Genomic DNA, 24,572 nt, shown 5'->3' with positions numbered 1-24,572 from the left:
TTCGTGTAGTAGGAGTGTTATTGTTTCGTTTGATTTTTAAATAAAAATATGTATAATATTTTTAAATTTATATTTCTTTTTTATTAAAATTTTTATTGTTGTAATATGACCCAAGCGATATCATTGTCATTGAAAGTTATTATTTTTTGTATTTTTATATAAAAATATATATTATATTTTTAAATTTATATGATAATTTATCATTGTGATATTACCCAAATGACGTCATGGTCCGACACCTGTATAAACAAAATAAATATTATATTCGCCGATATGTAAATTTTAAAATAATATGTTAAAAATAAACAAAAAGTAGTGACTATGTATCCCTAGTAACTGTATAAAAAGAGAAAAAAATGTGACACATTTCTCCATTCATTGTTAAGAAAGACCAGACAAAACGTAGTGTTAAACACTCCGTTTCTTATATTTCGGATGTCTAGGATGTTACGTGTTGACCAGCATAATTTAACTTCGCACTTTTTCTTTTATTCTAATTAATTTATTCAGAGATAAAATGGGGATCGAACCAGCAACCATTGCGCTTACAGTCAAAGAAATTAAAATATATGATACATTCATACATATATGATACATTCCTGATTATGACACTGAGAATCGTACCCACAACTATCGCGTTTATTCACCACTGCGCCACTACGGCCCCAATGGTGTTTAACAACGGCACATAAAAAAAAAAAATATAAATTAGATTTTAAAAATAAATAGCTCTACAATAAGTTATTTGGAAATGAATCTTTTGTTATTTGCGTTCTCAGAAGCAACACGGATGCCAATTATTTATTTAAATCAACCGAATATCCTTGAATATGATTATACGAACAGTTAAAATGTCTAGAAAATGTATAATTTGTAGCTTAGTATTGTTTTTTTTTACAATAACTTCTTAAATCGTAAAATGTATTCGCTTCAAGATTATGCTTAAGCATTTAGACATTTTAAAAAATATTTTTTTCTCGCTTCACGTTTTATTACAAGTGGTTTATTAAAAAAACAATAAATATAAAAACTGGAAAATAGGGAACGGTGTGTCTAAACTCTTTGTTCCCTCTGCTTATCCTGTTATATACGGAATACAGGGTGAAACTGTAAAAAAAAACACAATTAAAAAATCTTATTGAGATATTTAATAGAAAGTTTTATGAAAATTGATCCCACTACCTAATCAATACTTGAGTTTTATCGTTGTTTAATACTACCACAATGCCAAAGGGACCTATAAATTAGGAATGCAGTTCATTGGAAATATTTGAAGTGATCCTAATAAATTATTGTAAAACACTGTTCTTAATTAAATAAGATGTTTTTGATCTTATTTTTAAATTTTAATGAGTAAGCGGAATCGAAATAATAATTTTTAAATTCCAAGCATATTTTAGTCTAATTTACAGTCGTTTTCTAATCAATTTATTCCCATCTATACAAATTTTATAAAGCGAATAGTTTGTTTGGTTTTATTTATTTTTTTTATCTACATCCAGTATCCCACACATAGCAGGATAGGCTGGGGGAACCTGAAAATCTAATGTTAAGACATTTTGTTATCAATTCGGCTACTTCCGTTCCCCACTTTCCACCGAATTCTGGAGACATTGCGTGTTAAGTGGCGGAACTCAATGCCGCGCTTTGCCTTGACACTAGAACAAAGAAATGAAATTGAGTATTTGGCGGAAAGAGGAGAATGGAAGTTGCTTAATAAAAACGAATTGTCTGAACACTAGGTCCGCAACATTTCTCTGCCTATCCTGCCACGTGCGGGACACAGCATGAAACTAAAAAATAAATAAAATAAAACAGAAAATAGTTATTATCTATATGTAAATATTAAACGCCACATGTACATAGAAAGTTTCTCATACAAACTATTCTCATACAAAAAGCTATTATAGCTAAAGCTATTAGGAGAAAGCTATTATTAAATAGCTATGCTATTGTCATCTTTTCACTTGAACGACAATTGTCTCACCATACACATTGTTGTCCAACAGTCGAGATCGAAGATGTGGATGATGGTAGTGAGGATCTGGATACGAATGCGGAACTGGTAAAAAATATTGGTATCGCTTTCAGATCAAGTTATTGAGGATTATTGAGGAATATCCGTTAGCGGATGGTCCGAAGAGCTGAGGATCGAGTGTGGTGGCGAGAATTGGGGAAGGTCTATGTCCAGCAGTGGACAAAAGATGGCTGTTGATGATGATGATGATGATGATCCGTTACTTGCGGATATGGATGGCAAATTTTTAAGAAATATTTTTTTAAAGAATTTGTTTTATATTTATACAAAAAAAAATGAAATATATTTTAAACTTTTATTATATAGCTTCACGCTGCATCCCGCACATGGCAGAGGAAGCCTGGGATGCCAGTATTACTAGTCTTCGTTCCCTTTAAAAGACTTTCAATCCCCACTTTCCGTTGTATTTTGAAGGCTTTTGATTGGCGCTTGCATCAAGGCGAGCGAAATATTTCATTTATCCGAGTGGGAATCGAATCCACAACCTGTCGCGTTGTTTACAGTCGAACGCTTCTGGCCCTGCGCCACGACTGGCCCCAAATAAAAATATCAATTATTAATAATATAGATAAATATATTGAATATTCTGAGTGTGTCAATGTACGTTTGCATAACAGCTTTCACAATGCACGCGTTCATAATGCTAAATAGAAACTGATCAGATTTGCAAATTATTAAAACTGATATGTTTATAATATCTCCTTATTTAGTTCGGTTAATAAAAGAAATGGATTTAAATTGAATCGGGAAAATTTAACTACTAAATAAATAATAGTGTTTTTTTTGTTTAGATTAATTGTGGCGTTAAGTTTCGCCACTTCGGTAAGAAAACTCGCTCGTGCCGCTTTATTCTCTATATCTGCCGTGCTATACGAGTATGCCATATTTATGCCAGATGTTTAAATTAAGATTCATGCTATATACCGTACATAACAGAGTAGGCAGAGGGAACCTGGGAACCTGGTATTAAGATATTTCGTCCTCATTAAGGAACTTCCGTCGAAAATATACCTACATTTAAATAAATATCTCGCTTCTTCGAGTGGGGATCGAACCCACGACCAGTTGCGTTTGCTGTCATACATTTGTGTCCCTGCACCACTACCGGCATCAAACTGATTATATACTAATTGGTTAAAGACATTAAAGAAATATCAATATCTAGTTTATTATAGCCCGCATTGTCAAATAAATTAATTGTTATAGGGGTTATAATTAATTATGATAACGTCTGTTTCCCAATTTAACATCAATTAACACCGCTATAGTGCAGTTGATATTTTTCTTTATATATTATAGTCGTAGGTTCAAATCCATTAAGAGAATAGCTATACTAGAACTTCTATTAATCAATATAGCGTCACGTTCTGCCAATTTATCGGAATTTACTATAAAAGTAAAAAGTTAAATGGTATTCCAAATCCAAGGTAATTTTTTTGCTACTTTGAACCTAAATAATATAAAAATATAAAATTAAATTAAATGTATAAATAAAAAGGTATCCATTAAATATCTTTTGAATTCGATAAATTTGGGACCTTTACAGGTTTGGGTTCGATTCGCACTTGGAGGAATTAATTATTGTCATTTCTTTGGTAAGAAAACAAAAGGCTGCGTTTAGTTCCGTTACTTAACACGCTATGTCTCGAAATTTAAGCGGATAGTGGGGAAAACTTTTTCGTAAAATTAACTTATCTCTGCCCACAGCGAGCAAAATCGGGAAGCCGCTTCTTCAAAAATAAAAATCATTTAATTATAATTAATATTTTAAAGAAATTTAATTAAATATCAATTAAGAGTGCCATTAAACTCAATTAAGTTAATAATAATGGTTATAATCGTAAAATATATATACATAAAGAAAGGACAATAAATACACTTTAATAAACAATAATGAGATTGATATTTATTAAGTTATCCAATTAACTCCATATCGAAATTACTTAGATATAATTGCGCTATTATGACAAACGACAAAAGGTTATGGGTTCATTTTCTGATTAAGCCTAATATTTTGTTTAATTGATTCAGTAATATACATAAAAGAATAGAATTTAATTTTAATAGTGGTAAGAGAGGTAGGTCTCCCACCTTCGGGACCATGAGAACAAAGCAGGTACCAAATAAATGTATGATATACCAAAGAAACATAAATATGACATAATAAAAAAAAACTTAAATACGTTGAGTGGCGGAAGCAGACAGAATGTGGAGAACGTAGTGTTTTGACACAATTATCTATATATATAAAAGGACTTGTCCTCACTGACTGAGGTAAGACGCACGCACAGCGTCACGTCACGTACGTCACGTAACCCTGATGGTAGAAACGTGGAATTTGGACAGATGTTTACTTTCGTAATCTGGACATCCACTAAGAAGGGATTTTGAAAAATTTTAACCCTAAAGGGGTGAAATAGGGGTCCAAAGTTTGTATGGAAAAAAAATTAAATCGGCACCGATTTTTATAAAATTTGAAATTTAGCTTTTTAAAAATATTTAATTGAACACGTGTTTCATCGTTTTCTAGAATTCTCCCCCTAAGGGTGCAAATAAGGGGTTGAAAGTTTCTATGGAAAAATCTTTAAAACGCCACCGATTATTATAAAATTTTTAGTTTAGACTCTTAAAAATATTTAATTGAACATGTGTTTCATGGTTTTCTAGAACTCGCCCCCTAAGGGTGCAAATAAGGGGTTGAAAGTTTGTATGGAAAAATCTTTAAATCGCCACCGATTTTTATAAAATTTGAAATTTAGACTCTTAAAAATATTTCATTGAACACATGTTTCGTGGTTTACTAGAATTCACCCCTAATTACGCAAGCGAAGCTGCGCGCGTCCGCTAGTAAAAATATAAAATGAAGAAAGTTTTTTAGCTTCACACGGCGCACAGCAAGTTAGGCAGAAGGGATTTAAGAAGCTAGAGTTAATCGGGTCTCGGGATCGAACCCACAACCAGTAGCGTTTACAGGCACACTTTGAACTCCTGCACCACGACTGGCCTCAAAATAATTTTCCATTACATATAAATATTCTAATAATAATCGTAAAAATCTATATAATACGTTTTTATATGAGATAACAGATATCACAGATTACGTTTTGCTTCCTCTAGACCCGGTGGCGACCATATCTGCAATATTATTTTGAAAGTAACTTTACTTTTAGACATCCTTGGAGGCTTTATGGGTGGTTATAAAATTTTATAACTCTACAATATTTGAAAAGTAATTAACATTTTAGACTTTCTTGTTTGTCATCTTTCACAACTGTTGCAGTTGTAAGTTCGATTCCCATTTGAGGGAAAGAGTTATGTTTATTTCCTCAGGTTGGTAAGAAGATAAAAAGCGGCGTTGAGTTGCGCAATTCAACACACAAAGGCTCGAAAATTGGGCTATGCATGGGGAAGTCAAATAGAAGAGAGTGTCTTAACATTAGATCCCCTTTGTCTTCCCTTCTTTATGTGAATAGAAGCGTGAAACTTTTAATTAATAAAAATCTCGTTTTCCTATGTCATATTGGATTTTTTTTATAGAAACTAAAATTAATGTTATAAAAAATCTCTATTTTATTTACATTTATTTCAAGTAAACAAATAGAAAAAAACTAAAAGGACCCTATAATAAAACGAACAAAGCACCATTTTTTCCCATCACCATACAAAAGGGGCAAAAAAACTAATCTCGTTTACAAAGTATTTCTAAGTTCTAACACCTCTACCTGAGTCACTATTCGCGTGGAATGACCCAAACCTGTCATTCTACCGCGATATACTGCGCGTACGCACGTGTTCTTACTACGTTTAAGTCTAGTTAAATAGTTAATTGTGGATTGTGGGTTTGAAATTAACTATTTGATACTAAATTTAGATATTTTAAATGAGTGTAATTGATTGTGTGTTTGTTAAGTTAAGTTAATTTAAATTGTGAATTATTTGTGCTTATAAATTAACTGTTTGTAAGAGCTTAATACAAAATTTTTATTATAATTAAATTATACGTTGATTTAACTAAGTGAAATCTTCCATGTGAAGTTCAATTAAAGTTAATAGTTTGTGAGTGAAACTAAATATCAGTGTGATTTTAATACTAATTTTAATCAAAATTAAATTGATTTAGAAGTAAAATGGTGTTGCCTTGTGGAATTACTTGTTTCAAAATGCCAAAAAGATCTAAAGTGGTCCCCGCTCCTAGTGGAGAAGGGGTGTACACTATAGATATGTCATCTACATCAACTTTAGATATAGCTGTAAGTAAATAAACTATATTTGTATGGAACTAAGACTAAACTTAATATAAATAATTATATTAGTTTTTTATTTTCTTATATTTTTTATTTATATCATGACTTAAAATTCCTATTATTTTCCACTCAATTCTTGAGATGAGGCCTTGAGTGTTGAGTGGCAGAACTCTACGTCACGTTTTGCCTCGTTACAAGAGCGAGAAAATAAAAATAATAAATACCTCAACTCCTCGAGAAGGCATCGAATGCACAACCTGTTGCTTACGCCGCACCCTTCTGCCTCAGCGCCACGACTGGCCAGACCTCGCCGTACTTAATATAGAGTGGATATAATCAAAGTGTGATGTTATCATTAATGTCTTTAAAGAGAATGGCGTTGAAGAAAAGTGGCAAAACTTGTTATTTTTAATTATCATTTGAAATGATAGAGTTGTGTGAAGATCATTTATTAAAAAATACTAAAGTGGTTTTGTTTTTATTTTTATTCTTTCAAGAAAAAATGACCAGATCAATTATCATGAAATTTTATACTCATAGTTTTAAAAGTGTTTTAGCTTCACATTGTATCCCACACATAGCGAGAAAGGAAGAGAGTACCTGGGAACCTAACGTTAAGACACTAAGTTCCACATAAATATACTTCTGTTCCCTACTTTCCGCCGAATTCTTGAGATATGGCGTGTTGAGTAGCGGAATTCAACGCCGAATATATAGTCGTTTAACTTGTACTTACATAGGATACTTTAAAAGAGTTAAAGAACTGGTAAAAGAGAATAAACAATCATGCATAATTCATCTCATTTTCTGACAACCCACGTTAAATAACAAGAAATATATTTTTGAACTAAATTTGTTCATTATTATAGCTAATTTCTCTTCTTATTTATAACTTTTACATGTAACATACCTACTATATAACAGAATTGATACTAATATCAAAGAACTAAAGAGTTTGTATGGTCGAACGTGCCAATCTCAGGAACTACGAGTTCGAACTGAAAAAATATTTTTGTGTTGAATAGTGTATTTATCAAGGAAAGCTACAAATTTCCTCCAATACTTTTCCATGTAACCCTCTGTACCTGTTCGTAACAGTTGCGTGGGGTCCAAACTCTTCGTTATTTTCATTACACCACGAGAGTGAAGCATGTAAAAGCTAGCTCTAGGTATTGTATATATATATACTATAATTAAACTCCAGCATTTTCCAGTAAAGTTAGTAAAATTTAATATTAATAATGAAATTGTATACGTTATAGCATTCTTCTTACATGTTTAGTAATAGCCTATAAATAATAATTGCAATTTTCCTCTCGCTGTTTTATTATTAGTAAGTTGGTTGTAACTTTATATTAGACAGATATTTATGTTATCTATTTATTTTTTAAGATATTTATCTTTTTTTTAATTGTCGCTGTTTTAGAGTCAGGCACAGATACACAGTGAATCTATAAGATTATATTGTTATTAGAGGTAATGCAATGTGTATTTTTATATACAAGCGTAGTAAAACAACCGCGGTGTAGAGTTCCTTCACCAATCACGTAATGTCTCGAATTTTGGTGAGAAATATAGAATATATTCACAAACCTAGTAAAACACAGAACGGTGTTGAGATCCATCGCCTATCACAGAATGTCTCGATTTAGGGTGGAAAATAAAGAAGATATAGCAGTTTCACATTCCCAATATAGTTAAAAAAGTAAATAACCCACAAGTACACCCAATAGTTAACATTTTTTATAAGCTTATTATAATTTATATTACATTTAAAATCAACTTTATATTTAGTATATTATAGTTAATATTTGTTTAGCATATGCGAACAGGTTTTATTTCTTTTGTTAAGTGTATGAGTAAATGCCCTTTCAAGGCTAAGGACCAGTTTCACCGGCTATGAATAAAGTTTCAGATAGTTATCTGATACTTATTCTATCTATCAGATAGAGGCAGGTGATGACTTTTTTCTGTTTTCTCATTTAACTTCTTGATAATTGATCTAGTAGGTAATTATTAGCTATTTAATAATTAATTGCAAGAACGCAAAAAAATCGTTAATATAACTTAAGAAATCGGTATTTGAAAGAAATTTTGAAAATTTAATTAATACAGTACTTTTTATAAAAAGTAGAAGGAAATATAAAAAATTATGCTTTCAAATTTTTGATTATATAATTTGATATTTTCAAAAATAATTTTATCAAGAACTAGAATAGTAGGTAACTTGTGATTACTTTTGGTTTTTTTATCAGCTTCACCCTACATACCGCATATAAGAACTTAACCCCGCGCTTTGTCTCTACGCCAGAGCCAAGAAAATGAAAATCATAAAAATTTAATTTGCTCGAGTGGGAATCGAACCTACAACCTGTCACGTTTACAGTCACATTTAATATCTCTGCACCACGATTCACCTCTACTGAGAGATTGTTTTTTTTAATATTTTCAAGTATTTTTTTATTCCACATATTATGTTTAGTACATATTTTTAATTATTTACTACTGACATCTAGTTTGTATTTAATTTCAAGGTGATATAACCAGTTTGACTTTTAAAACTAGATTGCCGATTGTAAAATATTTAAAGAACTGCTATTTGTACGATATTTAGATACTCTACTAAAGAAATATTTAAATTTGTATTACAAATGTAGAGAAAAGTGGGCAATGGACTCACTCTACCTAACTGCGTATCGGCTATATACTTAAACTTAAAACTTAACTAAAACTTTTAAAATTTCTAAAAGTTCAGTCTTAATCGTGGCATATAATCCTGGGATAGGATTTTATCTTATATTTTTTAATTCATTTGTGTGCCTGTTTGGGCTTTTTGGGCTGCTCAGAAGGTACTTTCTGCGTTTTTCATTGAATTGATCATTTTATACAATTGTAATGATTATTTTATTATTGAAATATAGCCTATACACGTCGCATGTACCAAGCTGACGATAACAAAAACCTGATCGGCAGGTTTGTCTATATATCTTTTCAACCCCTAAATAACATGGAATTTAACGAGAAGTAAAAAGTAGAAAACAAACAAAAGCTCCGACGAAAAAACCCATGGAGTATTAATAAACACACAAAAAAATCATTAAATGTCATGAAGGCAGTCTCGTCGTATAAGAATTTAAATTGACAAATATATAAAAAATAAATATTTATTGTCGTGAATGCTTCGTAAAAAATAAATTTACTTAGCAAATATTACGTAATTCATATAAAAACACAAAATTTGGATATTTCGTTCATTTATAATATGGAGAAGATTTTTTAAATATCATTTTTTTATTTTTGAGGCCGTCGTGGTGCAGAGGCATAAGAGTGTGACTGTAACGCGATGGTTGTGGGCTCGATCCCTAATCGAGGAAACGAAATTTATATTTCCGTTTCTTCGCTCTGGTTTCGAGGCAAAAAGCGCGGCGATAAGTTCCGCCACTCAACACGCAATTCCTCCGGAAAGAATTCGGCGGAAAATGGACAACGGAGTGTGTTAACACTATGTTCCCTCTGCCTACCCTGTTGTATGCGGGATACAGCGTGAACCTGTTTTTTTTTATTATTCTCAAATCCATTACCTACATTTTAACTTTTAACAAAAATAACTAAAACATCAACTGCATATATTTTTCTATGCATATAAAAATAGATTTATCAAATGTTTACACTAAATCTAAATATAACTAATAATTGTTTTGACGTCCGCGCGTAGGCGGTGCTTATAAACAATTAAATATTATATTTTATTACGTGTGTACAATGTTACCATTATCACACCAATATATTGGTATTTATAAGTACTGATTGAAGAAAAAAAATATATAAATAATTTTATTACTATATCTATGCGAGATTTGAACGTCGTATTAATCGGAGGCCGTTGTTGCCCAGTGATTTTTAGGGTTCCGTACCAACCGTTAGAAAAAAAGGAACCCTTATAACTCAGATCTACGGTGTCTAGATGTCTTGAGAAAAACGACACTATAAAGGGAATCAAAATTAATAAGGCACTTCCGGTTGACCTAGAATAATTAAATTTGGAAGCTTCTACAAGTAGTACTAGTTCAGGAAAAAATCTAATTCAAGTGAGGTATCAGATGAAAGGGCTCTGGCTAAGCTAAGGTTCAATTTCATACCTCCAATTTTTGTATGAAAATCTCGGTGAGTGACTCCGGCTCGTGCTTGTCCGGTTTTTAAGTTATATTAAATAAATATTTGAATAATAATAATATTTTGCTATCTGTACATCAACCTTCATATACGATATTCGTGCGAAATTGACCATTTATTGAAAATATAGTGCCTTCTGCCCTTGATATTGATTGGCTGTGACATTTAGTTTTATTACTATATATTATAATGAATAAATCACATTAATTCCTTATCAGAGCTATCGAGGCGCAGTGGTTGATTCTACACCTCGTGGTGGTTCAATCCCCTATTTGGTGTTGGTTCAATCCCCTATTTTAAATCAGACATGTGCATTTGGGGGGGTCGTGGAGCAACTTACAGCCAATTTGATGGCTGTTGTTTAGATTCCTATCGGGAGAAGGCATAATTTTGGTTTTCTTGTTCTAATTACAAGACCAAAGGCAGCGTTAAGTTCCGCCACTCAAATCTCAATGCAAAATGTCTCGAAAATTTGGTCCTACGTGTGAACCTCTACATACCCTGCTAAAAAAAAAGAAAAAATAATATAAAAATAGTTTCCTACAACTTTATATAAATTTCAACATTCTTATCATATTTTGTGTAAACTCAAGGAGATCATCGACCTCTGAGTTAGTTGTAAAAGGGGTTCTTAAAATATTTAGAACCCTTAGAATTCAGTTCTGGCATTCTTCGAGTTATATCTCTAGCTTAGATTATAGTAACAAAGAAATTCCTAGCATTACAAGAATGTTACCACAATGTATTTTAAAGACTATTAAAAATGGACCTTTAGGCCTAATCATAAGGTTTATTATACAAAAAAATAATTATTATTACATGTGCAATCCAGGTAGTAGGTTTAGTTTTGTATGAAATTCGACTCTATTACGAATAAGTTAAAAACTATTTTCATTTTTCATTATGAAATATAAACCTATAAAATTTAATAGATTATTTAGTTCAATTTTTTTAACGGAAGAAACTACTTAAAGCAAGAAAGGACCTTTAGTCCTTTTTAAGTGTTTTCTTAAAGTTATCTGCAATATGACATTTTTCAAGAACTTTTAGTTCTAAAAATTATCAAAGCAATGTTTTAAACTAATAAAAATATATATTGAACTTGTATTAAGCTGAATTAAATTAAAATTGGAAAAATTTATAAAAAATAAAACAACAAAATTTGTAATGTTAGTGTTAAAAAACTGCCTTTCCCACTTTATGCTGAATTTCAGACATACTGCGTAGCGACGGCGGAACTTAACGCCGCGCTTTAGCGACCAAGTATTTAAAATATTATAAAATAAGATTTTATAGTTCAATCTAATGATAAATTCTAGTGGAATGACCTTTATATGTTATTCACAACTTAGATTAATTATGTATTTTTAAAACCTTGAAATACCTGCTGTGTAAATAACTCTAATGGGTATACCTATATGAATGTAGCTAGTATATACAATCTTCTTTTGTTTAGCTTCACCCTGTATCCCGCACATAGGAAGGTAGATAGAAGGAACCTGTTAAGTCACACCGTTCCCTATTGCTAGAAAAGTTTTAGAAACATTGTAAGTTGATTGGCGAAACTCAACGCCGAACTTTGTCTTCTTCCCAGAGCGATCAAATGCAAATAATTAATTTCGGGATGGGATTCGAACTCACTAATAATTGTCGTTTTTATACCTCTCTACTATATTTTACTTATTTAAAAATATAAATATTTCTATAACCAATTAAATACTCTCGCTCGCTTATTGAGGTATGTTTAAATAACTGCACGCGATAAGTGTCGATTCAAATCTATTTATATCTTCACGCATCTTGGTACTATGTGGGGTAAACTTAAAGGAAATTGTCGTAAATAATTATTTTTTCCACTTTACCCACTTATGTTTTAAAATCTAATTAAATAGGTTAAACAATGTTTTAGCTTCACGCTATGTTATAATAGCAGGGTAGGCAGAGAGAACCTAGTGTTATGGCACTCAGTTCTCATTGAAATACTTCCGTTCCCCATTTTTCGACAAATTCTGGAGGCATTACGTGGCGCAGTTCATCGTCTCCTTACCAGATGATGAAAAAAGTTATATTGCATTCCTCGAATGGGAATCGAATCCACAACCTGTCGCCTTTACAGTCACACACTTCTACCTCTGCGCCAGGGCTGGCCTCAATCCTTTATTCTTATTATAGTTAATAAAATACCAATATTAAAAAAAAATCACTGCCGTGACGTGATGCGTGACGACATTGTGAGTAACAGGATGCGCTTTGTCACGTTAATGTTAAGTTTATATATAAGTGCATTTTATAGTGAACTAATAGCTATAGATATTTATTGTCTAGAATTCCGATGGTGGTTTCGTTCGGTTGACTAATAATAATATAATAATTTGTATGTACTCTACGCATGGGAGCAGGAATGTGGAAGGGAGTTGGGCCCGTGCCCACCCCATAATTTTTAGTCAATAAAAATTAAGCCTGAAATAAAAACCATCACTGAAAAAGATCAGCTTAAGAAAGTTAAAAACTAAGCACCTTTGGAGAATATCTTTAATTGCATTGTATTGTACGTATATTCAAATGTTACTCTTGAATCATTCTATTTTTTAATGAAAACCGCATCAAAATCCGGTCCCCAATTTCCCTCTGCCTACCCTGCTGTGTATGGATACATATACGTGAAGCTTAAAAAATAATAGAACCTACCTATTTTACAAATATTACAGTCAAAAATCATAAATGCATATAAATGTTTGTAATGAGTTTTCTTTTACTTCTTGCTATACCCTGCATAACGTAGGCATAGGAAGCACAGTATATAAAGTGCACTGGGCTTCCCTTGTTTTCGCCAAGTGTCCAAGACATTGGTTGTTGAGTCGTCACCGGCTTTACCAGAGCGAGGAACCCAAAATAATCCAATCCCACGAGAGAGAATCGAATCTACAACCGTCGCTTTGAAGGCCACACGTTGCATCGCTTCTATTTGACTAGTACCTATAATTCTAGGCTCAAATATTCCGCCAAAGCGAGCTAATTATAAAAGTAAAAACTGTAAAAACGCTTGTTTCTCCATATTGTTTTATAAATACGTACATTACAGTTAAAACATTCGCCGTCTAGATTGTAGTTGCACGCGATACTTCGCGTGACCACCTTGGGAATTTAAATTTTCTTATATTGACAAATTTAAATATGAAGGAGAGGCTACCGTAGTGCATGAGCGAGTGACTGCGAAGTAAATGCGAAGGTGGCAGGTTCGATTCCCACTCGGGAGAATCAAATCTGGTAAGGAAGCAAAGCGCAGTATTTAGTTCTTCCACCTAATACACAATGCCTCAAGAATTCGGCGTAAAGTAGTGAACGATAAAGTTTTAATTGAGATTGGAGTGTTTAACACTATGTTCCAAGAATCTCTCTGCATACCTTGCTAGAGGATACAGCATGAAATGTTAGAAAAAAAATGTACTCTCGCACATACTAGAGTAGGCAGAAGGAACCTAGTGCTAAAACATTTCGTTCAAAGCCGCGCTTAGCTTCGTTATCATAGAGAGTAAATGAAAAAAATATTTCCCCAAATAAGAATCGAATCCACAACCATCGAGATTACAGTCACTGTGCCACGCCAACCTCAATACATATTATACAGTTATCATAAGCTTACCTTATATGATCGACAACTATGTAGGTATAGTACATACATTAAGTATTAGTAAAGCTCTCCGATGCATAAATAATTACCTAGCGGAGTCACCGAGACGCGACGTAAACAAGACTTTATGTGTAATATTGGAATATTTTTATTTTTTTTTATTTAAAAAATATCTGATTCACGCTGTATCTCGCTTATAGTAGAGGGAACCTAGTGTTAATACACTTCGTTCCATATTTCCGCCGAAGTTGTCGTTTGTGTATTGAGTGGCTGAACTCAATGGCGGGATTTTGCCTTGGGGGGAGAGTGAAGAAATGAAAATATTAATAAATAATAATTCATTCGCCCAAGCCAATTTATAGAATATTCGTAATAATATTTATTAACTGTTGATTTCTATATGTCTCTACTTGATGTAATGGTTGACAATATTTTCCCTATTTTAGAAACACACTCGTCTATGAAAATTACTTTTATAGAAGCTTGTCTTCTCTATAATGATTTCTTGTTTTTCATTGTAATGGAAGAAAGCTGGAAAATAGGTTTTTGCTAATAAGGATAAACTCGCGTTTACTGGTTCAGATTTTAACGTTTCTACGCCAATAGAAGAATATTTTTAGAATAACATTTTAAAAATATTAGAAATGTTACAAACTTTATGTTAGTAATTAAAAATCTACAGCTAAAGCATTTTTTGTTTACTTATTAATTTATCATTTCTGTAGTGGAAATGGCACATTTTTCTTAATACGTGACGAGGAAATAAAAACAATTAATTTCCTCTAAGTTGAAATCGAATCCACAACCGTCGCGTTTATTTCGAACGCTGTGCCACCTCGCCATGATAAATGTCAAATTGAAAATATAATAACATAATATTTTGTATCTATGTTCTGGTTTGACATTTAAAAAATAATAACATATTTTTTATCTGTCTTCTGGTTTGACATTTAAAATGTAATCCAAACTTACTGTCGTGGGAACGTCAAATCGTTTTAAATGTTAATATTAGGCACAGATAGCAACACAACAGGGCTATTGTTGTTTTTTTTAGTTAAAAGATACAATCGCGAAGGCCGGTGGGTAATCTGGGTCTCTTAGAATTATGGTGTGTCATAAATTATAGGTATATTTTTAGGCAAAGGTAATGCTTTATTCTTCCACAATAGATAGAAGAGTGATATGTCACTAGGTCCTCTTTAGTACCACTGGGTACTTACTAGGTATCCAGTAGTGTAAGGTAGCACTACGTTTTGCAATATTAAATCCGAACTTTAATCTTGGCTTAGTAGGTCGAATAAATGGAAATAAAATAAATTATTTCCATTAAACTTCCCCTTAGCAAGAATCGAACCCGCGAACACATAGTGTTGACGCTGCCTCAATTATGTTTTTTAGTCTTAATAAAATATTATTATATGTATAATTTAAATAATATTGAATTCCCCCACTCAACACGCAATGCCTCGGGGAACGGAAGTGTCATAATTGGAATCGAAGTGTTTTACACTATGTTACCAGGTTGCTTCTGCCTACTATATAAGCTAAAAACATGTAGATATATAATTAAGAGTATAAATAATATATAAAATAAAAAATAAATACTTATCTTTTTTGCTTCACCCAAGCCTTAACTTAATAATATTTCAATTAATCATTATAATGATGCATTAATTTAAATCACTCATATATTTAAATCAGCAATAAATAACTTAACTAACATTATCTGTTTATTACATTATTTACGACACTTCCTGGAAGAGTCAATGGCGATAACTCGTCGAAAATGGCACCATCTAGTGGCGGATAGCAAAAGCTATTGTTTAACGCCATCCATCGGTGAGCAGCTAAAAACTTACATTTTATTATTTTATTATAAGTGTAGATTAAATAATTTTATTAATTAAAATTTTAGTTGAAGTACATTTTATGATAATAATTATATAATTACTTGTAAAATTTATAATATCTTTTAAAAGTATTATGATTTTTTTTTTAATTAACTCTAGTGACAGGTCATTTCATACTAAAACAATAGAAACTCGATTAAAGTAGATAGATATCGATATTAAAACGAGTTGCTATTTTAATCGAAATAACTCATCAGATTAAAAGTTTTACAAACGTCAATTACAATGAAAGGCGTCAGAGAAGTTGTTGCGTGAGAAAACGACTTTACCAATTATGGATATGTATTATCTAATCTAATATTATAGTGTTTCTTACTATAAAGATTTGGAGCGGAAGTGTCTTAATGGGAACGTAGTGACTTAACCCTACCTCTGCCTATCCTACACTGTACAAGATAAAACGTAGAGTTAAAGCTAAGCTAAACAAAATTGAAGCTATAAACTACATTACATAAGAAGTAAACTTCAATTTATCTATATATCTATCAGTATATTTTTTAAATCATAGCACGTAAAATTTAAAGTTTATAAACATTGGACGAGACTTCAAAATATCTTTAGTACTTTACTTTAGGCTTTTAAAATAGTAATAATTTCTTCGTTCTCAAATTAATTAATTTTTACAATTTGTTCCGTTGAACCAGCTAACCTCAGGAACTTCTAGTTGGAATTGAAATATATTATTATATGGATTATCTGTTACTATTTGGAAAAAATCTAATATAATATTTTGTGCAAATTTTTATATTAAATGTTATATTTCTCCGTTTTCGTAATATATTTTAGTCATTATATTCTTTTTAGTTGATTTTATTTACTTATATAATTAACTTTAAGTATTAACTACTAAAGTCAAAAGAAGTTATCATTATAGACCACCGTCATCACGTCACTACTAAACACTACAATGTAAGTAACAAGCTTATAGTTTGTTTAAAGTTATTTTTTTTACAAACATATCAATGTCCTTTGTACGTTTCCAAGAAAATGGACAACATTGATAACTTTTTGCGCCTATTAGTGTAGGGTCGATTCCCGGAAAGTGCAATTTTTTTTTCAAATCATTCATTATCAAATTTATATATGTAGTTGAAGATAGAAATCATTTTACTATTTTATATTATTATAATTAAGATTAACTGTCTTTAATAAATAAATAAAAATAAATGGATTTTAAAATCTGGACTTAAATAATTTAATTTTTACCGTCTCTACACTAACTTAGTCTACTCTAATCTAGTCTTTAAATTAAATAATAAAATTCAAACTCTACGAAAACACTTTCAATAAGAAAATGCTAAAACGGCGAAACAAAAAAAAACTAGTTACATTTTTTTTTCTTAATAAACAAAAAATAGAACCCAAAATTAGAATTAATTATTTTAATTAGCTCGCTTTGGTAGCAACATAAAGAACAGCGTTGAATTCCGCGAGCGAAAAGAGAGCAATGGAGAGTCTTAACACTGCACTCTACTATATGGATAAAGCGTGAAGAACCCAAAGCTTCCATTTTTTTGTGATAAACATACAACTATACCTACTAGTATATAGAATTATACATATATATATATATCTCAATATCGTAGTTTAGTCCGCTTCAGCCGTCCGCCTCGAGCTCAGTGTAAATTCAAACGGTGGAGGGTTCATACGTCAGTTTAGTTTGAAAACACGAAGTAAAATACGAAAGATATTATAAAAAACTTTTCATTTTCTCCATAAAATTATATTTGTGTCATTTAGTTTTATTGGAATTTTGTGTTTTTTTGTTTTATCGGTGTTTTATTGTTTTTGTTATATTTTTTTTTTGTGTTTATTCGAAATGTTTACGAGTGTATTGGCTGTGTAGCCGCTTGGGAATTTATTTTTGGTAAGTTATGATGTAATTTGTTTAATAATTTAGATTGTAAAACATGAAAAGGAAAAAATAATATTAAAAATAATAATTTGATTATATTTAGGGACTACTAAACTTTACTTTAATTAAGCTTATTTAGAATTTTTAAGTTCAACATTTTTGGAAAATTATAATATATATCAATATATGTGTTTTCTTATAAGTATATTTTTTAATCAGAAATAAGTTTGAATATTGACATATACAAGAAAATTATACTTAAATAAAAAATAACAATAAAGAACTTAAAATTCTCATAATATAAATAAACAACAAAATGTTTAATTAATAATATTATTTTATTATGATTAATAAAATATGTAATTTAATATCTAACTATAATAATATAAAATACATTTTATTATTTAAATATGATTATATTTCTTGTTATTTAATTACAGCCTATTAAAAAAAAATATATATTAATTTATTATTCAATAGTTATTTTGGCTTAAAATCTAAAAATCTACAATTATATATATCACTTTCAGAAAGTATTTAATCTTACATAAAATTCAAACTCCACGGGTAAATTTTTTCCAACAATAAAATCCTAAATATGCTGAAAAAAAAAACGAATAAGTGAAAAAAATATTTCTTTTTTTTCTTAATTACAACATGGATTTAAAAAATTGTAGTAATATTTAAATCAAAAATAATGAGTTTAAAATTAGTAGAATTTCTTGCCGACTTTTGTCAGTTGACCTGCCTTCCGTGCACTTGATAGCTTTCATTTAATTTGGCAAATTAAAATTTTGTTGTTTATTTTAATAAAGAACTATATGAATTTTAATAAACTCTAGAAAAGAAATTGCAAGCTGCAATGCGGAACGCGACGTTGATTTTCGCCACTCAACACATAATACCTACCTCGAGAATTCGGTAAAAAATGACAAAGGGAAATGTCTTAATGGGGATGGAGTGTCTTAACGCTAAGTTCCCAGGTTCCCTCTGCCTACGCTAACTATGCTGTAGAAGCGGGATACACGAGAATCTAAAAAATCTATATATCAAAGGCCGTTATGGCGTAGATTCATAGCGTTTTACTAAAAACAAAACGGTTATGTTTTCGAATCCCACTAGAGGGATGGTTGTTTGTTTTATTTCTTGCTCTGTTAACAACACGAAGCTTGGCGTTGAGTTCCGCTACTCAACATTCAATATCTTTAAAATTGGGTATTGCATGGGAAACCGAGTATCTCAACACTAGGTTCCCTTTACTTCTCTGTTATTGTTAAATAAATGTCAATTGCGTTAAACGGTGTCTATTTAAAACTTATTTACATATTTTATTTACTTAGATTTGTAATATTTGTTTAAATTTATCCATTAATTACTAAGATTAAACCTAATTGAGAAATAAGTAGAGCGAGTTGAGTCATTAATATTATTATGAAATCGTAAGTTAAATAATATTTAGTAAAAAAGACATAGTGTCGTAGTTCCAATGCGTTTGATTTTAAACGGCGGTTGCGGGTTCTTATTCCTTTTGATAATTATTATAAAAATTTACAGTAACGAGTCAAAGGGCAGCGTTGATTTCTGCCACTCAGTACACAATGCGTCGAGAATTCGGCCGGTATTGGTACTTCTAAATTCCTAGGTTCCCTCTACCTAACCTGCTATAGCATAATTAAAAAAATATATATGAAAGTAATTGTCGATGTTAGTGCGTTCAACAAAACAACCACCTTAACTATACCTACCTTAACTTATATATATAAATTTGTACTAAGAATATATACTATATTCTTAGTACAAATTTATATATTTATCTAGAAAATAATATTAAATTCCTTATGTATGAAGTAACATTATAAAGATTACCCCATACAGGATTTGAATTCAAAACCAACGCATACATTGGAAAGTACTAATTAGTCACATTTCTTTACGAAATTCTTGTTTATCATATTTCAAAATTGAATCTTCGATATTCGTCATACAATACAAGGCTATTTTATTTTAAGTATATCAGATCATTTCTTCATATAGCAGAGTAAGGAGAGAAAGATTAGTGTTTAGACACTACGATTACATATTAAGTGGTGTATTTAACGAGACTTAGATTTAGAAATAGATTGTTTAAAACATAAGGAATTGCTCGAATAGAAAAATAATTTACTTGAATATTATTTTTTTAAGTTCACGCTGTATCCCGCATATAGCAGGATATACAGAGTGAGGTAGTGCCAAGACTTTCCGATCGAATTCTGAGTCGTGTTAAGTTGCAGAACTCAACACTGCTTTTCGTCTTATTATCAGAGCTAGAATATGAAAATAAGTCATTCCCACAGGGAAACGAACCCCCCTAACCCTTATAGTCACACGCCACGACGCGACTGCCTCAACCTTATAATATAAGTTTATATAATTATTATGTATGAAACTTTGCAGTAAAAATGACCTATTTCTTTTACTGCACCTAAGTATTGGAGCTTAAAAGTAAAACTTACGTCATGACATTTAAATAAAAAGGTTATTAATTTAAAAGCTTTATACAGCTTTTACTACATTATATCACAGTTAATTAATTATAAATACTAATTAATCACTCTTTCACGCCGTAGTGTGGTATGTCTGGCCGTAGAGTACAGTTATGGGTTCGATTCCTACTCGGGGATATGAAATATGAGGAATAGAAGTGCCTTAATTGAATCTGACAGTTTTAATATTAGGTTCCCAAGTTCCCTCTGCCTACTTACTTGCGGGATATAGCGGGAAGCTATTAAAAAAAAAATATAAGCTAATATACAGAGGTATGTAGAAAAATATGTGTAGGCGTAACACAGTTATGTTTCAATATAGAAGACCTGCATTCAAAGAGAACAGGTCATTGACGGTGCAAGTGGATTGCTAGATATGGCCTTGGAATTCAATAGAACATGTAGGGTCTATTCTGGGCGTTGGTTGTGTGTTCAAATCTGTTTGATTTTTTATTTAGTTTCACGGTTCCCATACTGGTTCCCATACAGCATCACAGACAGAAGACAAGACACTCTATTCTACGTCTATACATTTTTTTTACCAAGGTATAGGGTAGGCTAGGCAAAGGAAGCATAGAGTTTTACATAGTCCGTTACATATTTTTCGCAGAATTCTGGAAGTATTGCATGTTTAATGGTGAAACTCAGTGAAGGAATGAAAATATTAAATATTTCATTTATTTTTAGTGATAATCGAACCCCTAATTTATTTAATTTTTCTTCAATAATAAATATTTTTAATTAGCTAGAACCCACCTTTAACGAACACACCTAAAGTATATTATTTGTTCTTTAAAGAGTTCTTAAACTAAAACCGGGTTACCATTATCTAAAGCGTTAGCCAAATAAGTACTATTTTTATCAAAAGAGGACTTTTACCTACGATGCCTTGTTTATATATGATTGTTTTTTAGTTATTTAGCCTAAAATACTGTAATTGGTAATTTTAACGTTGCTTTTGTCGGTCGAAGTCGAAGCCGACGTAAACGCGAAGGTTGTAGGTTCGATCTCCGTTTAGGGGAATTATTTTGTATTATAATTTTCATTTACCAACTCTGACAGACGAAGCGCGGCGTTGGGTTCCGCCATCCGACACGTAATATCTCGAAATTGAGCTTACCTATGCCTACTCTGTTATATGTGGGATACAGCGTGTATGATTTTGAATAATTTCTAGAAAAAAAACCCTTTTTTTATTTCTATAAAATCTATATCATATTTTATTAAAATTCTGTAAAATAATATTTTTTAAACATTTTATATAGACATGTTTAGTATAAAGCGATTAAAAAAATATTGTTCAGTGAACTAAATAATTAACCTTTACATTAACTGTGAGGTCGGGAGTTCTATTTATAAATAATTTTTTTAGGCTTATACTCGTATGAGGTGAAATGAGAGTATTTTTTTAACTTTGTCTAATTATAGAATCGTAGTTTATTTTCAAGTTACATCAAGAGACATATTAATAAAAATAACATTAATTAATATGCTTCTTTGTATTAACTAACACGCGTGACTGTAAACACGATGGGTTGTAGATTCGATTCCAACTAGGGGAAATTAGATATTTAATATTATTCCTCGCTTTATATCGAGCACGGCGTTGAGATCCGTCTTTCAATACATTTTGGCGGAAAGTTAGGACCAGAAAGAAGTATCTTAAATAGAGCGGAGTGTCTCAACATTACGTTCTCAGGTTCTCTCTGCCTACCTAGCCATGTGCGTGATTCACCGTGAATCTAAAAAAAATATATTTTTTTAAAACTAATATATAATGTTATACAATGTTTACAAATACCCAGCCTTGACCTTCCGCAGTCAAAGGTTATCGCTTCCACTGATAAATATAACAATTTGGCATTATTACGCGAATTATGTATTCGGTATTCACCTATATTTAACTTATTGTTAACTTCACGCTATATTCTGCTTATAGCAGGGAAGGTAAAAGGAACCTCTTCTTAAGTCACACTATTCCGGAATCTGCAGCATTCTCACAACTAAATCAATTCAAGTCTATAATATTCCCATGAAAATCATATTTAATAGTATGTTTTAGTTATCTTTATTGTCGTAAACATTTATGTCTTAATCACCAGAAATAAATTAATATAGAGACATACGTTTATATTTCTATATTATATAGTTTAATTTATATTAAAGAGCTTCTTTGATTGACCGATCTAATCTCAAGAACTTTTGATAGTCCCTTAATCGAAGAAGGCTATATATAGGCTATATTTCTTCACTTTTAACATTTCAATATAAAAAACCAACACGTAGAATTTAATATTTTAATTTTTTTGCTAACAAGGTGAATCGCAGTGTTAAGTTCGGCCACTCAATTAAGAGTACTTCCAGAATTTGGCGGAAAGTCGGGAACGGAATGTTTTAAAAATAGATTCCCAGGTTCCCTCTGCCTAGGAGGCTTCTTTTATTTCCATTTGACCACGCAGGTCAAGCCGTAGGCTTAAGCTAGTATTTTATATAAAATCGTGAAGACGGAAGTAATAATAATTTTATGGCGCTACGTTTTTATAAAACGGTAATAGTATAGAAGTAAGGAAATGTTAGATTGTGAAATCACCATTGTGAATGCTATGCGTAGGATTTATTGATTTTTAGTGTGTTACAAGCTTAATTAACTTGTGTTAAAGTTTTTTCAAATATTTATACTGATATTACTTACTTTTACTTCTGTTATCGAGCAAGGTAGGTAGTAATATGTCACTATTTGAATTCTTTGTAAAAAAATTTAGTGTTTAATGTGAAGTGATCTTGATTTTATAGTTATTGTAAAATTTTATTCTAATTTAATATTAACTTTAAATTAAATATTAAATATTACTTTTTGTTTATTTTTAATATTTTAAATGTAAATGCATCGTTAAGATAAATAAATACATCGATCCATATTGTACTATCAAGTACTATATTTTCCTATATTTTACTTATTTTTAACTGACTTCTTTAAGAAAAGGAGATTATCAATTCGACTTTATTTTTTTCTGATCTTCTATTTGAATTAGGAACCATTACCCAACAACACATATAAGTATAGAATAAGCACAAACTTCAATATCTAGTTTCTTTTCTTAACTTTTTGCTATATCCCGCATATAACATAACATAGGGTATGCAGAGGGAACCTGTTGTGACGACAGTCCGTCCCCACTTTCCGCCCGATTTTTGAGACATTGCAATGAGCTAAGAAATGATAGCAATTCATGACCCCAAATGGGAATCGAATCCACAACCGTCGCGTTTTCAGTTAGACGTTGTGTCACTAGGCCTTAATGGCCTCAATTTCGCACTTGTCAAAATTAAAAATATCTCATTCAATAATATTTAGTGTCAAGTTACATGCCCCATATACTCACACAGTCTAATCAGTTAATTAATAATAATTAGGCCATTTTCAGCACTTCAGTTGCAGAGTACAGTGGCTTCAATGTTATAAGATGTTTCTTCTTTTTTGGACTTATTATTATGAATTGGCTGAAAGAATTTAGTGATAGAACACTCCGTTCTCCATTTTTGGTTAGAGGTTCTTCACTTAAAACGCAATGCCTCTAAAATGCGGCGGAAAATTTGGGACGGAAGTGTCTTAACGAGAACTGAATGTTTTACCACTAGGTTCCCAGGTTCCCTCTGACTACCCAGCTATGCGCGGTATACAGCGGGAAGCTAAAAAATCTATTCGGAATTGAATCTTAAAATTTTAAAGTTCGTTCACGATGCACCCGCAGCTAGTAATAATTACCTTACGGGTATTCTTCGACAAGTGTTAATTCGGCTTCTTCGGTAACAAGTTATTTTGTACAGGGACGTATTTATGGAATTTCTATGATTTTTTTATAATTTTAGTATATTTTTTTAAATTAAAATAATTGCAACTATACATTTTGCTTAATTAATATATTTGAGAAGCCAAATTTGTAATGAAAACAAATAGCAAAAATAATAATAACTTTTAGCAAAATAGTTAAGCGATCACTTGTAAGTGCAGTGGGTTCACGTGCTTTCTAACGAAATAATTTCATATACGTTATATATCACAGGGGAGAGAATTGAGCAGCACATCACTAATATATAACTTCCTTCATTAAAATTACTCAGGAAGTGCGTTGAAATAAAAATATATATTACAGTTAAATAAGCCACTTTCACAACTTAATGAGAAAAATATGAAA

General features: G+C 31.0%; 1 protein-coding gene across 2 annotated transcripts in view; it reads left to right on the top strand.

The window, feature by feature from the left end:
- The first annotated feature begins 6,091 nt into the window (after positions 1–6,091).
- LOC146532266 (phospholipid phosphatase 2-like) overlaps positions 6,092–24,572 on the top strand; it is a 68,240-nt gene continuing 49,759 nt past the window's right edge. Inside the window, exon 1 of one of the 2 annotated variants that reach the window (XM_085197390.1) lies at positions 6,092–6,288. In XM_085197390.1, the coding sequence (XP_085053516.1) occupies positions 6,166–6,288 (123 nt within the window). In that variant the 5' untranslated portion in view covers positions 6,092–6,165. Of the gene's footprint in view, positions 6,289–17,614; positions 17,864–24,572 lie in introns of those variants that run through there. The other variant, XM_085197391.1, reaches the window with a different exon arrangement.

Source organism: Heliconius melpomene, chromosome 14, assembly GCF_056956725.1.
Source record: "Heliconius melpomene rosina isolate 202511_hmr_F chromosome 14, ASM5695672v1, whole genome shotgun sequence".
Classification (NCBI taxonomy): domain Eukaryota; kingdom Metazoa; phylum Arthropoda; class Insecta; order Lepidoptera; family Nymphalidae; genus Heliconius; species Heliconius melpomene.
The sequence above is the reverse complement of the archived record's forward strand: the minus strand, read 5'-3'. Positions and strand labels throughout refer to the sequence as shown.